This window comes from Ranitomeya imitator, chromosome 8 (genome assembly GCF_032444005.1).
Source record: "Ranitomeya imitator isolate aRanImi1 chromosome 8, aRanImi1.pri, whole genome shotgun sequence".
Taxonomy (NCBI): Eukaryota; Metazoa; Chordata; class Amphibia; order Anura; family Dendrobatidae; genus Ranitomeya; species Ranitomeya imitator.
In genome coordinates, this window is record NC_091289.1 from 187,885,625 (window position 1) to 187,900,635 (window position 15,011).

The 15,011-nt window shown below is 39.4% G+C and overlaps 1 protein-coding gene across 1 annotated transcript; it reads left to right on the plus strand.

Annotated features, from left to right (window-relative positions):
* Positions 1 to 343: 343 nt before the first annotated feature.
* FOXD3 (forkhead box D3) lies at positions 344 to 2,234 on the plus strand. Its single transcript, XM_069738184.1, has one exon. It carries the CDS (start codon positions 708 to 710, stop codon positions 1,803 to 1,805), a length of 1,098 nt encoding a protein of 365 aa, XP_069594285.1. The 5' UTR covers positions 344 to 707; the 3' UTR covers positions 1,806 to 2,234.
* The last annotated feature ends 12,777 nt before the right edge of the window (positions 2,235 to 15,011 follow it).

Below are 15,011 nucleotides of genomic sequence, written 5' to 3' on the forward strand. Positions count from 1 at the left end.
CCCCCATTCATGCTATCACAGCTTTCCCCCCACATAGACCCCTGTCTAATCCTGCCCAGGTGACATGACATGCCAGGTGGGCTTACAGCCAGGGTGCATGCATTGCCCGGGGGGTCGCAGCTCCTGGGCCAGGGTGATGCCAGCTTGCCTCCTTCTTGCAGATGATGGCACTTTGTGCCACTGATGTCTCTTTGTTGACAATTTCGTGAAACAACTTGAGTTGTGCCTGGTTTAGCTGGGGAGGGGGTGCAGGCAGGGGAGGGGTGACGTCATGTGGTCATGTGACCCCCCTGCTAGTATATCTTTAACTGGAAAGTAATGTATCAGGCAGTCTTTGGAAAGAGGACTTTACAAGTGGCTGAGTGGGTGAAGGCAGCCATCACCTGGACGCCCCCGCCACCCTGTGGAGAGTCCTGGAGCAGCCTGCATTGGACACTCAGACATTGTCTTCTCTGGACTCTGCTCCATTCCCCTCCCTGCACCCTGGACAATCTGCTCCCTCCAAGACTGGAGAGAGGGAGGGGGCCTGGAGCTAGAGGGGCTCAGCACAAGGCAGTGAGGGCTCAGGAGCCAGGCACTAGCTCACTGGCTGGCTGCAAGTTGGGTGGCCCTGAAGACCCAACTGAAGACCCAACTGAGGACTTTCTGGACATTTTTCTTCCCCTTTGCACTCCATCCCTAGCAGATCAGCCTGGCCAGAAGCTGTGATGACCCTGTCTGGAGGCAGCAGTGCCAGTGACATGTCGGGCCAGACGGTGCTGACCGCTGAAGATGTGGACATTGATGTGGTGGGAGAAGGGGACGAGTCCCTGGACAAGGACAGTGACTGTGAGAGCCACCCTGAACACATGGAGGACGTGGAGGATCTCGGGGGGAAGGAGCTAAGAAGCCCCTCAGACAGTGCCAATGAAGCAGAGGGCAAAGGAGACCTCCAGGACGGGAGTGCCCCCATCCAGAACAAGCCCAAGAGCAGCCTGGTGAAGCCCCCCTACTCCTACATCGCCCTCATCACCATGGCTATCCTGCAGAGCCCCCAGAAGAAGCTGACCCTCAGTGGCATCTGCGAGTTCATCAGCAATCGCTTCCCTTACTACAGAGAGAAGTTCCCAGCCTGGCAGAACTCCATCAGGCACAATCTGTCCCTCAATGACTGCTTCGTCAAGATCCCCAGAGAGCCTGGCAACCCTGGCAAGGGCAACTACTGGACCCTGGACCCCCAGTCTGAAGACATGTTTGACAATGGCAGCTTCCTGAGGAGGAGGAAAAGGTTTAAGAGACATCAGCCTGACAACCTGAGGGACCAGACTGCACTGATGATGCAGAGTTTTGGGGCTTACAGCCTGGCCAGTCCCTATGGCAGGCACTATGGGCTTCATCCTGCAGCCTACCACCATCCAGCTGCATTGCAATACCCCTATATACCCCCTGTGGGGCCCATGCTGCCCCCAGCTGTCCCCCTACTGCCTTCCACTGAACTCAGCAGGAAAACCTTCAACTCCCAGCTCAGCCCCAGCCTCCAGCTGCAGCTGAACAGCCTGAGCACTGCAGCCTCCATCATTAAGTCTGAGCCCAGCAGCAGACCCTCCTTCAGTATAGAGAACATTATTGGGGTGTCAGCGGCCTCCTCTGCACAGACTTTCCTGAGACCCCCAGTGACTGTACAGTCAGCCCTGATGAGCCACCAGCCCCTGTCCCTCAGCAGAAGCACTGCCACCATCACCCCAATATTAAGCGTCCCCACAAACCTCCTATCAGGACAATTCTTACCCACAGCAGCTGCAGTAGCCAAATGGCCAGCGCAATAGTCCCAGGCAATCACACACAAAAAAAAAGACTTAAAAAAAAAAATGAACCCATCAGAAAGGACTGCTGTATTGTATCTGTACATCCCTGGAATGCATTGTGTACAGGTAACAACCTATAGATCGTTTGTAAATATTTGTATCAGAACAAAAAAAAAATACTAGAAATCCTTATATTTGATCGATTTTCCTTTCTGGGTTTTTATTTTTGTAAGAAAACTGTTAGATCTAGAGCACCGAGCTTTCATTTTTGTTGAAGGTTCACTTACTTTATGAAAACGGGAAAAAAATTGTATAAAAGAAAACTTTAATTGATACATTTTCAAGAAAATAAAAAAAAAAAAAAAGGAAAAGGCGATTCTCTAAAAAAATAAGTCTGTTTCTATATGAATGAAGATTCTATGTATCTAAGTGTTTATCCTTCGTGTTGTACACAGTTTTGTAAATAAATTTTTTTAAAAAATGTTCCATTGTCTCCCAATGTTTTTATTATTATTATTAGCAGTAGTAGTAGTAGTATAATTAGTATTAGTATTATTATTATTATCGGGGATGATAAGTGTCGGGAAATAAATGCGGAGGGGAGAGAATGGCATAAAGAAATCCAAGGATTATTTGGAGAGCGGATTATTATAATTAGCCTCTTTTTTTCTTACAAAACATGATTACATATCTGAGAAATTGATTATATGTTAGATAATTTTATACATTTTACTTTTATGGTTTCTTATGTTTATTCTGCATATGATCCAATATTTGTACTCATATGTATCTATTTCACTATTTATGTTGTTCTCACCCTCTCTATCAAGTATATATCAATCTATTATCTATCTATTATCTCTCTATATATTATCTATCCATTATCTATCTATCTATCTATCTATCTGTCGATCTATCTATCTATTATCTATCTGTTATTCTATCTGATATCTAAATTCTTTATGTCTGAAATCTATGCATTATCTATATATCATCTATCTATCTATTGTTCTATATGATATCTAAATTCTATCTATCTTATACGTATCTTCTGTGCATGTCTTTTATCTGTCTATGTGAATATATATCATATGCAACTTTTACAATTATATATATATATATATATATATATATATATATATAAACTACCACTAATATTCCTCATTTTAAGTATTTTTTTTTTTTTTTCAAACTTACATAGATGTCAAATAGATAAAGAAATTGATAGATTGCTATCGATATGGGAATCATTTTATTGAATATGAAGTGAGAAATATCAGATATGAAGCTATAGATTGTGATACATATTAGATCATGTAAAGCTATAATGTTATCAATAATGAATCATGAGCTCCTAACACACCTATAATAATATGTTTACTGATTTACAATTTTATTTTTAATCTTTTTGTTGGCTGCATTGACCAAGAGTTAATAATAAATATAAATAATAATAATAATATTTGCACCGGGTAATGTGTGCAGGGCTCTGGTGTCCCCCGATGAGCAGGATATTTGGAGCAGGGCTGAGTGTGACTTTTAGGGCTGGGGTAATATTATCCCTGCACTGGGTAAACATTTATGCTCCTGTATAAATATAAGGGAATAAAAGCCGATGAGAGAGCGCAGAGTTTATAAATAAGGGGTCACCTGAATACAGGGGATTATGTATCACAGGCAGCACATTACACGGCTCCTCCGAGTGCGGCGGCGGCTGCTGCAGTTAGAAAACTTGCTTCACAGTTGTGTCTGGTTAATCGGTTCTGAGTAAACAGCAAATGGTCCTTCATTTGTACAAGAGGGAGGTTAGGACTAAATATAGCAGATCCCCCTGGGAAAAAGGGAAAGGACTTGTCTTCTTGAATTCACTTTTAGGCTCAAGAAGCTGCTGATCCGATGCTTCTACATGGCATTGGATAACAGGGTCTCATTCCAGCCCTGATCCTTTGTTACTTATAAAATTACTTCTTCATATCTCAGTACATAGCAGTAATACCTCAGGCTGACAGGGGCTGGCTCAGGCCATTACCCTCCGAGGAGGAGAGGGCTGCTCTCTGCAGATCTGCTGCAAGCCACAGCAAAAAAGAAGGAGAAGAGCAACTGTATCATCAGGCTTCTTCCAGACACAATTATACAGCTACAGTTTACTAGAATTATTTTATTACTAGACTGATACTTTATTCTATTCACTTACAGCATCACTCAATGTTTTCCCCATTTGCATCATCTCATCATTAGTATATGCTACTATCAAACACCCAATACTAGATATTCTATTATCATATTATTTTAGATCATTATTATCTTCCCATTCCCTCTACGTCTCTATTCCTGCTTGTATCACGTTATTACAATTAGATAATCAATGTGGATGGTATTATTAGATTATTACTGCTTTGCTATTACCACTACTCAGCTAGGAATTACAACAATCCTTGCAAAATGATATTATTAATGTCATTACTATTATTGGGTTATTACTATTTTGGTATTAGCATTATTCTGCTATTAATTGTATCATTTTATTAATATTAGATTCATAATGTCACTTCTAATTTATTTTTAGTGTGTGCTATTCTGAAATAATTGCATTCCACAGTATTATACACACACACACACACACACACACACACACACACACACACACACACACACACACACACACACACACACACACACACATATATAAAGAAATCCAAGGATTATTTGGAGAGCGGATTATTATAATTAGCCTCTTTTTTTTCTTACAAAACATGATTACATATCTGAGAAATTGATTATATGTTAGATAATTTTATACATTTTACTTTTATGGTTTCTTATGTTTATTCTGCATATGATCCAATATTTGTACTCATATGTATCTATTTCACTATTTATGTTGTTCTCACCCTCTCTATCAAGTATATATCAATCTATTATCTATCTATTATCTCTCTATATATTATCTATCCATTATCTATCTATCTATCACATATATATATATATATGTGTGTGTGTGTGTGTGTGTGTGTGTGTGTGTGTGTGTGTGTGTATATATATATATATATATATTTTTTTTTGGGGGGAGGGGGGTCATCCGAATATTTTTTTTTTGCTATATTTCTTGCACATATATTTTAAATTCTCTTTTAGTTTTCTTTTTTTAATCCTGCATTTTATGTTACAGCAAGTATTAGCATTTTATATTGCAACATGTATTAACTTTTTGACAATTTTCCCCCTAATTCGTCTACCACGCATAATAAATAAATAAATATGTGTACATATGTATGAGTATATAGATAGATAGATAGATTGATAGATAGATAGATATTGTGCTTAAAAATGTTGAATATGTTAGAAATTGTTATACTTTTATTTTTATTTTGGTATTGGTCCATAACCAGTTTTGTTGGTATGTTTCCTAGAAAAAAAAAAGTGACTAGTTGATAAAAAAAAAATACAAGCTAATGAGTATAATTAGCAAATGACAGCTACAGCCCATCGCCAGGCTAGAGGAATAGCATGCTTGCCAGAGTTTGGACAGCTGTGTTCTCTGCTCTTATGGGGTCAAAGGGGGAGAAAAACTAGCAGCAGACAGGTATCACTGTACCGCTGTCACCAGCGGCGGCCGCCTGCAGCTCCAGCAGTGTCCTCTAGGTGGCAGAGCAGCAATACTGCAAATGGGGGATTTCATCATTCAGTGATTCCTTTTCTTTTCTGCAAGCCATGCCACCATATATTTTACTAAACAAAGTATTAAACAAATTAACTTGTTAGGATAATGTTTAACACTTGTTTGTGCATTTTGCATTTTATTTATTTTAAATAAATATAAATTAATGTAAATATATATCATTTATTGTCCTTTTTAATGACTAGTGGTTGTTTTTTTTTGCACCAGTATGATAGCAGATTGGTGTATATATCATACATTATAAATGCTTTTTAGAAGACATCTAATTAGCATTTTGCATATTGAGAAAAATGATAAATGCAAAAGGTATGCATAAACATATGCATGCTTACATAATTTATATATATATATATATATGAATATGTAATATGAATAAAAAATAATAACAATTACATTATTTTCAATTAACTAATATAATTAATTTTAATAATAATATTTTTTTTATTTATTTAGCTCCAACATCTTCTGCAGCTTTTTACATATCAGAAAAAAAAGTATAATAAAATAATTAAGAAAGTGAAAAATAATATATTATTAATAAATATTTATATATATATATATATATTAGTAAAATATATATCTGAGCTAAAAACCATGTATATAGTATGAAAGCATTTTTTAACTGATTGTGTGCCTGTATTTCTTGCACTAATGTAATGTCACTGGGGGCTGAGCACTGGGATTTGCCTCCTGTAATGGTTTTGGATGGAGGTGTCAGGGCAGAGCTCAGGCTTTGTAATGTCATCTACAAGTGGTGGCTGCTCCTCAGTGTAACCCAGTCTTATTTTGTGCTTTTCTCTCAGCTTCAATAAACTATTTGACACACATGGGAGAACCTGACACTGTTAGTGACAGATGTCTATTAGTAGAAAGCATAGCAGCCTGTCCTGCGGGTGTATTAAACGTAACCGGATACTAAACATGGAGAAAATGGCCATGCTCTGCTCCTAACAGTTGCTGGACGCTCATCCAGGGCCAACATTTCACTGGTGATTTACAACAATGGAAAAACCTACCCTTCACTGCCCAGAGACCCCCAATACAGCAGACCCCTGAGCAGAGGGGCCACATTCCTGCCCCAGCCATGTGCACAGCCCAGGATAACATGGAGCAAAGTGACCCCACATGGTGGTAATAAATATAGGAAAAGACACATTTACATATTAAGGCAAGCAAAGGGAGAAATGGGGATAATAAATATAAAATTATAGTATGGTGCTTCCTTTTATTGTTTTTTTGTCTTTTACAATTCTTTATATTTTAGTAGGTATTTCTCCTGTGTGCAGCATTGGTCAAAACTGAAATTATATAGTTATATATATATATATATATATATATATATATATATATATATATATATATATATATATATACATATATATAGTTATATTGTTATTGATAACTTATTATTAACCTTTATTTTTTTATACATTTTTTACATAAAACTATAATATATAGCCCTGTAATCGTTTATATACATGGTAACCTATAGATTATATTTAATACACAATAAGAATGGACCAAAAGCTGCAGTGTATCTATAGAATAGGTAAAACATAGGTAAAATCATCATGATTAAGGGTGCTTAGTCACCGGGAACGCGTTGACCTTGTTTTTATAATTTTTTCTGTATGCTGATGTTTTGTCCTTTCACTGTATTTTGAGTGAAATAAATTATGGATTTTTCACTATTTCGTTGAGCTGGATCTCCTTCTCTTATCTATAGAATAGGTACATATGTAATCACCCATATATATGGTCAAGCCGACAGATTATTATAATCAATACTATATATATATATATATATATATATATATATATATATATATATTCACATATGCATTGATTATAATAATCTGTAGGTTTGGCCATCTGTATGGGTTATTAAATATTTACAGTCTATATATATATATATATATATATCATTACAGAGCTATATATTATAATATGGGATTGCATGCATTATTGTGATTATTTCTGCACTTGCATTGATCTTGCAGTGATTGAGCCGATGCCTATAGGCTCTGGTACATATAGATTTGGGCTCCAGACTGCAGGGAATCCGCCACCGAGGCTGCACAATACACAGCACCCTGCCTGTAAGTGGATCAGTCAGCTGTTTCCAGCATCACCTTATTATGTGCTGGTGTAATGTCACATCCCAGTGTGTGGCTGCAGATCTAATAGATGAGGAGCTGGGGGATCTCTCCCTGCTCAGGTCTGTGCTCTGGGTGCATTGTAGGTGATGGATGGGAGATCCTGAGGTGCAGCTGTGACAGCAGACACTGAGCAGCAGCCACTGCATTAAACCCTGCAAATGATCCAGAGTCAAGGCAACATTCTAACCAAAATCTTCTGTTCACAAGAAAAAAATCCAATCAAAAGACCTGATTCTAATAAAATATTTACTATGGGGAAAATGTATCAAAACTGCAAAATGTGGAAATAAAATAATGTTACTAAAATAACAAGAAATTAAAATATCTATCTATTATCTAGCATCGCAATATAAAATGGAACAGCACAAAACCTTTACTTATCTTCAGGTGCAGAGCCCCCAAACAACCTGTCCCCTGGTTGCTTTCAGTCCATATACTTCACACATATTATCTATCTATTTATTATCCATCTATCTATCTATCTATCTATCATCTATCTATCTATCTATCTATCTATCTATCTATCTATCTATCTATCTACCTATCTATCTGTTATCTATCTCTACTACACTGTATTTATCTTTTTATTTTTTTATCCAAAGGGGTACATATGACTCTGGCAGGCCCATAGGAATGGTCCAAATTGGGACACGGGCTGTCCTTAAAATACCCATTGAGTTTTTGGGGCACAATGGGGGTTACAAAGGGTCCCCCATCTATCTATGGTTGTTCTTCACCATGGCTACCATTGATGTTATGATGCTGCTTATTATTTATCTATCCACAAAAAAAAAAAAAACAACTGGCCAACATCTCCTAACAGAGTAAAGTAAGTGTGAATAGGTGCAAGCTGCTATGACTGTATTATATACAAACAAAAGAATACAGCATCATTCTGTATCAATTTATTATCTATCTATCAACTATCTATTATCTATGTATCTATCTATTATCTATCAATTATTTATCTATCTATCTATCTATCTATCTATCTATCTATCTATCTATCTATCTATCTATCTATCTATCTGTTATGTATCTATTTTTCTATCTATTATCTATTATCTATCAATTATCTATCTATCTACCTATTATCTATGTATGTATCTATCTATTATCTTTATATCTATCTATTATCTATCTATCTATCTATCTATCTATCTATCTATCTATCTATCTATCTATCTATCATGTATATAATAAACACATTGATAAGGGAAAGATGTCATGTGGCCCCATAACAAGGGTAGTACTAAGACCACCAAAAATTAGTGCCGTCTTGCAAATATTGATAGTAAACCAAACTGTAGTAATGGAAACCGCTACTATGTGAGGATGGATATTGTTATATATACTTTCTTTACAGGGTCAAACAGCAGAATGTTATAATTGTGGGATCATTGTGACAGATGGGACATGTATAGCAAAAAATAAAAACAAATACAAAAATATCCATAAACATAGTTAATGCCAATATATAGGGACCTTCACCATGGAAAGAGTTCCCAAACAGCATCAACGTATAAGGGGTGTGTAAACTTACAATAGCCTCACACACGGATACAGAATATCCAAACACACCACTCACAAATAGAGTGTTGAAAAGGTAGCAAATTTTATTAGAAGTATAATTGATAAAAATATCATAAATAACATATCACGATACTAAGTAAGAGGAAAGGATTTTTACCCAAGTGTATTGCACAAAATAGGATAAAGAGAATCCAAAAATAAAAAGAAGCCTGATGCATTTTGGAAACAAGTCCTGGGGACCGATGAGGTTAATATAGAACTCTGTGGTCACAATGATCACAGTTATGTGTGAAGAAAAAGAGGGCAGAATTCCAGAAACGAACATCTCGCCAACCATTAAGCATCGGGGTGGATCAATGCTTTGGGGTTGTGTTGCAGCCAACGGCACGCAGAACATCTCATGGGTAGAGGGAAGAATGGATTCAATGAAATTTCAACATATTCTTGATATAAACATAACACCATGTGTAAAAAAGCTGAAGGTGAAAAGAGGAAGAGGAAGAGGATGGCTTCTACAAATGGATAATGATCCTAAACACATGTCACAATCCACAACAGACGACCTCAAAATACACAAGCTGAAGGTTTTACAATGGCCCTCACAGTCCCCTGATCTGAACATCATTGAAAATCTGTGGCTAAACCTCAAAATAAAAGAGGATGCAAGATCACCAGGAATCTGACAGAACTGGAGGAATTCTCCAAGGAAGAATGGAGGAAAATCCCTCAAACAAGAATTGAAAGACTCATGTCCGGCTACAAAAAGTGTTTATAAACTGTGATACTTTCAAAAGGGGGTACAACTAGCTACTAACCATGCAGGGTGCACAAACTTTTGCGTCTGCTTATTTTCCTTTTTTGTAATGTTTTAAATATAAAAGATGAAAATATATATATATATACTAGATGGTGGCCCGATTCTAACACATCAGGTATTCTAGAATATGCATGTCCACGTAGTATATTGCCCAGCCACGTAGTATATTGCCCAGTCACGTAGTATATTGCCCGGCCACATAGTATATTGCACAGCCCATGTAGTATATTACCCAGCCACGTAGTATATTGCCCAGCCACGTAGTATATTGCGCAGCCACGTAGTATATAGCACAGAGCCACGTAGTATATTGCCCAGCCATGTAGTATATTGCGCAGCCACGTAGTATATTGCGCAGCCACGTAGTATATAGCAGAGCCACGTAGTATATTGCCCAGCCACGTAGTATATTGCGCAGCCACGTAGTATATAGCAGAGCCACGTAGTATATTGCCCAGCCATGTAGTATATTGCGCAGCCACGTAGTATATTGCCCAGCCACGTAGTATATTGCACAGCCACGTAGTATATAGCAGAGCCACGTAGTACGGTATATTGCCCAGTCACGTAGTATATTGGCCAGCCACATAGTATATAGCAGAGCCACATAATATATTGCCCAGCACAGAGCCACGTAGTATATAGACTTAAAAAAAAAAATAAACATATACTCACCTTCTGAAGACCCGTTGAAGTCCTGCTATACTCACCATCCGCCGCCTTTGCCGCTCCTCGCCACGTTCCTGGGACCGCTCCATTGCAAGCGGCAGCTTCCGGTCCCAGGGCTGGTGTGAGCAGGACTTATGATGACGTCGCTGTCACATGACCGTGACGTCACGGCAGGTCCTTGTCGCACACCAGCCCTGGGACGGGACCGGAAGCTGCCGCTTGCAATGGAGCGGTTCCGGGAGCGTGGCGAGGGAAAGGCGGCGGAGGGTGAGTATAGCAGGGTTTTTTTTAAATTATTTTTAACATGACATATTTTTACTTTTGATGCCGCATAGGCAGCATCAATAGTAAATAGTTGGGGACACACAGGGTTAATAGCAGCGGTAACGGAGTGCGTTACACCGCGGGCCATTACCGCTGCCATTAACCCTGTGTGAGCGGTGAGTGGAGGGGATTACGGAGCGGGCGGTGAGTGCAGGGGAGTAGGGGAGGGACTAATCGGACTGTGCCCGTCACTGATTGGTCGCGGCAGCCATGACAGGCAGCTGCCGAGACCAATCAGCGATCGAATAACCGTGACAGAAGGACAGACGGAAGTACCCCTTAGACAATTATGTATATATATATATATATATATATATATATATACAGTCATGGCCAAAAGTTTTGACACCCCTGCAATTCTGTCAGATAATACTCAGTTTCTTCCTGAAAATGATTGCAAACACAAATTATTTGGTATTATCTTCGTTTAATTTGTCTTAAATGAAAAAACACAAAAAGAATTGTCCTAAAGCCAAATTGGATATAATTCCACACCAAACATAAAAAAGGGGATGGACAAAAGTATTTGAAAATGAGTATTATATGAGAGAATTGCAGGGGTGTCAATACTTTTGGCCATGACTGTAGATATATAAGCATAAGTTGGAAACTTGGGCTGAAAGGTGGCAGATGAGGTTTAACAATGATAAATGTAAGGTTATACACATGGGAAGAAGGAATCAATATCACCATTACACACTGAACGGGAAACCACTGGGTAAATCTGACAGGGAGAAGGACTTGGGGATCCTAGTTAATGATAAACTTACCTGGAGCAGCCAGTGCCAGGCAGCAGCTGCCAAGGCAAACAGGATCATGGGGTGCATTAAAAGAGGTCTGGATACACATGATGAGAGCATTATACTGCCTCTGTACAAATCCCTAGTTAGACCGCACATGGAGTACTGTGTCCAGTTTTGGGCACCGGTGCTCAGGAAGGATATAATGGAACTAGAGAGAGTACAAAGGAGGGCAACAAAATTAATAAAGGGGATGGGAGAACTACAATACCCAGATAGATTAGCGAAATTAGGATTATTTAGTCTAGAAAAAAGACGACTGAGGGGCGATCTAATAACCATGTATAAGTATATAAGGGGACAATACAAATATCTCGCTGAGGATCTGTTTATACCAAGGAAGGTGACGGGCACAAGGGGGCATTCTTTGCGTCTGGAGGAGAGAAGGTTTTTCCACCAACATAGAAGAGGATTCTTTACTGTTAGGGCAGTGAGAATCTGGAATTGCTTGCCTGAGGAGGTGGTGATGGCGAACTCAGTCGAGGGGTTCAAGAGAGGCCTGGATGTCTTCCTGGAGCAGAACAATATTGTATCATACAATTATTAGGTTCTGTAGAAGGACGTAGATCTGGGGATTTATTATGATGGAATATAGGCTGAACTGGATGGACAAATGTCTTTTTTCGGCCTTACTAACTATATATATATATATATATATATATATATATATATATATATATATATATATATAGCCTAAAATACAAAGGGAATGTGTCATCTCTAAGTTTAGCCCTTGTAGATATCATTTAATCCGTTCACAATAACAGTAATTTTGACCAGGGGTGCCAAACCTTTTACATGCAACTGTATTTTCCTTTTTTAACACTAATTGAGCACTTTTTCAAGCACCTGAGAAAATTTTGTGTGCGGAATAAATAATTGTCTTAGGGCAGGTGCAGATGAGCGTATTCTCGGCCAGAGTGTAATCCGAAACAATGGGATCGCACTCTTACCAAGGTTAGTTTATGGGGCCGTGCACATGTCCGATGTTTGGATCACACTCAGCCATGCAAGTCAGTGAGTCTGTGGAAAACATCGGACTTCACTCAGATGACATCTGAGTGCAGTACGATTTCCACGCTCTGACACAATGGAGAAGAAGGAGAATTTCTTTTCTCCATCTTCTCATCCGAGAGAATCGCATCACACTATGATCAGAGTGTGCTCGGTTGAAACAGTCATTTTGTGCTGACAGAGTCCCTTTTAGCCCATTTTTCACACAGTGATTACCCCCTTCCTTCTGTAATAACGTAGATATGCAGACAGATACAGAGGCAGAAATGTTTTTTGATCATTTTTGGCAACTTTTTATATATTAGAATTGGGATTGAAGATTTCTGAGGACAGAGATGAAAAAAAATAGGTTAACTTGCCAAACAATGCTCATCAAGCTCCCAAATATATCCAGCAGTGGACAGTAGAAGCTAATTTAGAGGCCAACAGAAGTCAATTCAGACCATTAAATAATAGCACAGAATTAAAACAGCTCCACCAGTGTCCACAGGTTGTGTCTGGTATTGCAGCTCATTTTGTGCTGACAGACTCGCTTTAAAAATACTTTTTCTTGTCTCGTTTATTTGATATTGAATTTATACTTTAATGTAAATACAAGGCACTAATTGGTGTAATAATATATATATATATATATATATATATATATATATCTGTTACATAATTGTCTAAGGGTCACTTCCGTCTGTCTGTCTGTCTTTCTGTCACAGATATTCATTGGTCGCGACCGCTGTCTGTCATGGAAATGCAAGTCGCTGATTGGTCTCGGCAGCTGCCTGTCATGGCTGCCGCGACCAATCAGCGACGGCCACAGTCCGATTAGTCCCTCCCTACTCCCCTGCAGTCAGCGCCCGGCGCCTGCTCCATACTCCCCGCTGTCAGTGCCTGCTCCATACTCCCCTCCAGTCACCGCTCACACAGGGTTAATGCCAGCGGTAACGGACCGCGTTATGCTGCGGGTAACTCACTCCATTAACGCCGCTATTAACCCTGTGTGACCAAGTTTTTACTATTGATGCTGCATATGCAGCATCAATAGTAAAAATATCTAATGTTACAAATAATAATAATAAAAAAAAACGTTATTCTCACCCTCCGACGTTGCGCGCTGTCCTCGGCAATGCAAGCGGCAGGTTCCGGTGCCAAGAATGCTATGCGAGAAGGACCTGCCAACCGTGGGACCGGAAGCTGCCGCGTGCACCGCACACAAGTGCCAGGGGCCCTCGGAAGGTGAGTATGTGTTTATTTTTTATTTTAACTCTTTTTTAACCTGTTACATCTGTGGCTGGGCAATATACTACGTGGCTCTGTGCTGTATACTATGTAGCTGGGGAATATACTACGTCGCTGTGCAATATACTACGTAGCTGGGCAATATACTACGTGGCTGAGCAATATACTACGTGGATGGGCAATATACTATGTGGCTGGGCAATATACTACGTGGCTGGGCAATATACTACGTGGATGGGCAATATACTATGTGGCTGGGCAATATACTACGTGACTGGGCAATATACTACGTGGCTGGGCAATATACTACGTGGCTGGGCAATATACTACGTGGCTGGGAAATATACTACGTGGCTGGGCAATATACTACGTGGCTGGGCAATATACTACGTGGCTGGGCAATATACTATGTGGCTGGGCAATATACTACGTGGCTGGGCAATATACTACGTGGCTGGGCAATATACTACGTGGCTGGGCAATATACTACGTGGCTGGGAAATATACTACGTGGATGGGCAATATACTATGTGGCTGGGCAATATACTACGTGGCTGGGCAATATACTACGTGGATGGGCAATATACTATGTGGCTGGGCAATATACTACGTGACTGGGCAATATACTACGTGGATGGGCAATATACTATGTGGCTGGGCAATATACTACGTGGCTGGGCAATATACTACGTGGCTGGGCAATATACTACGTGGCTGGGCAATATACTACGTGGCTCTGTGCTGTATACTATGTCACTGGGCAATATACTACGTGGCTGGGCAATGACTGGGCAATATACTACGTGGATGGGCAATATACTATGTGGCTGGGCAATATACTACGTGGCTGGGCAATATACTACGTGGCTGGGCAATATACTACGTGGCTGGGCAATATACTACGTGGCTCTGTGCTGTATACTATGTCACTGGGCAATATACTACGTGGCTGGGCAATATACTACGTGGCTCTGTGCTGTATACTATGTGGCTGGGCAATAT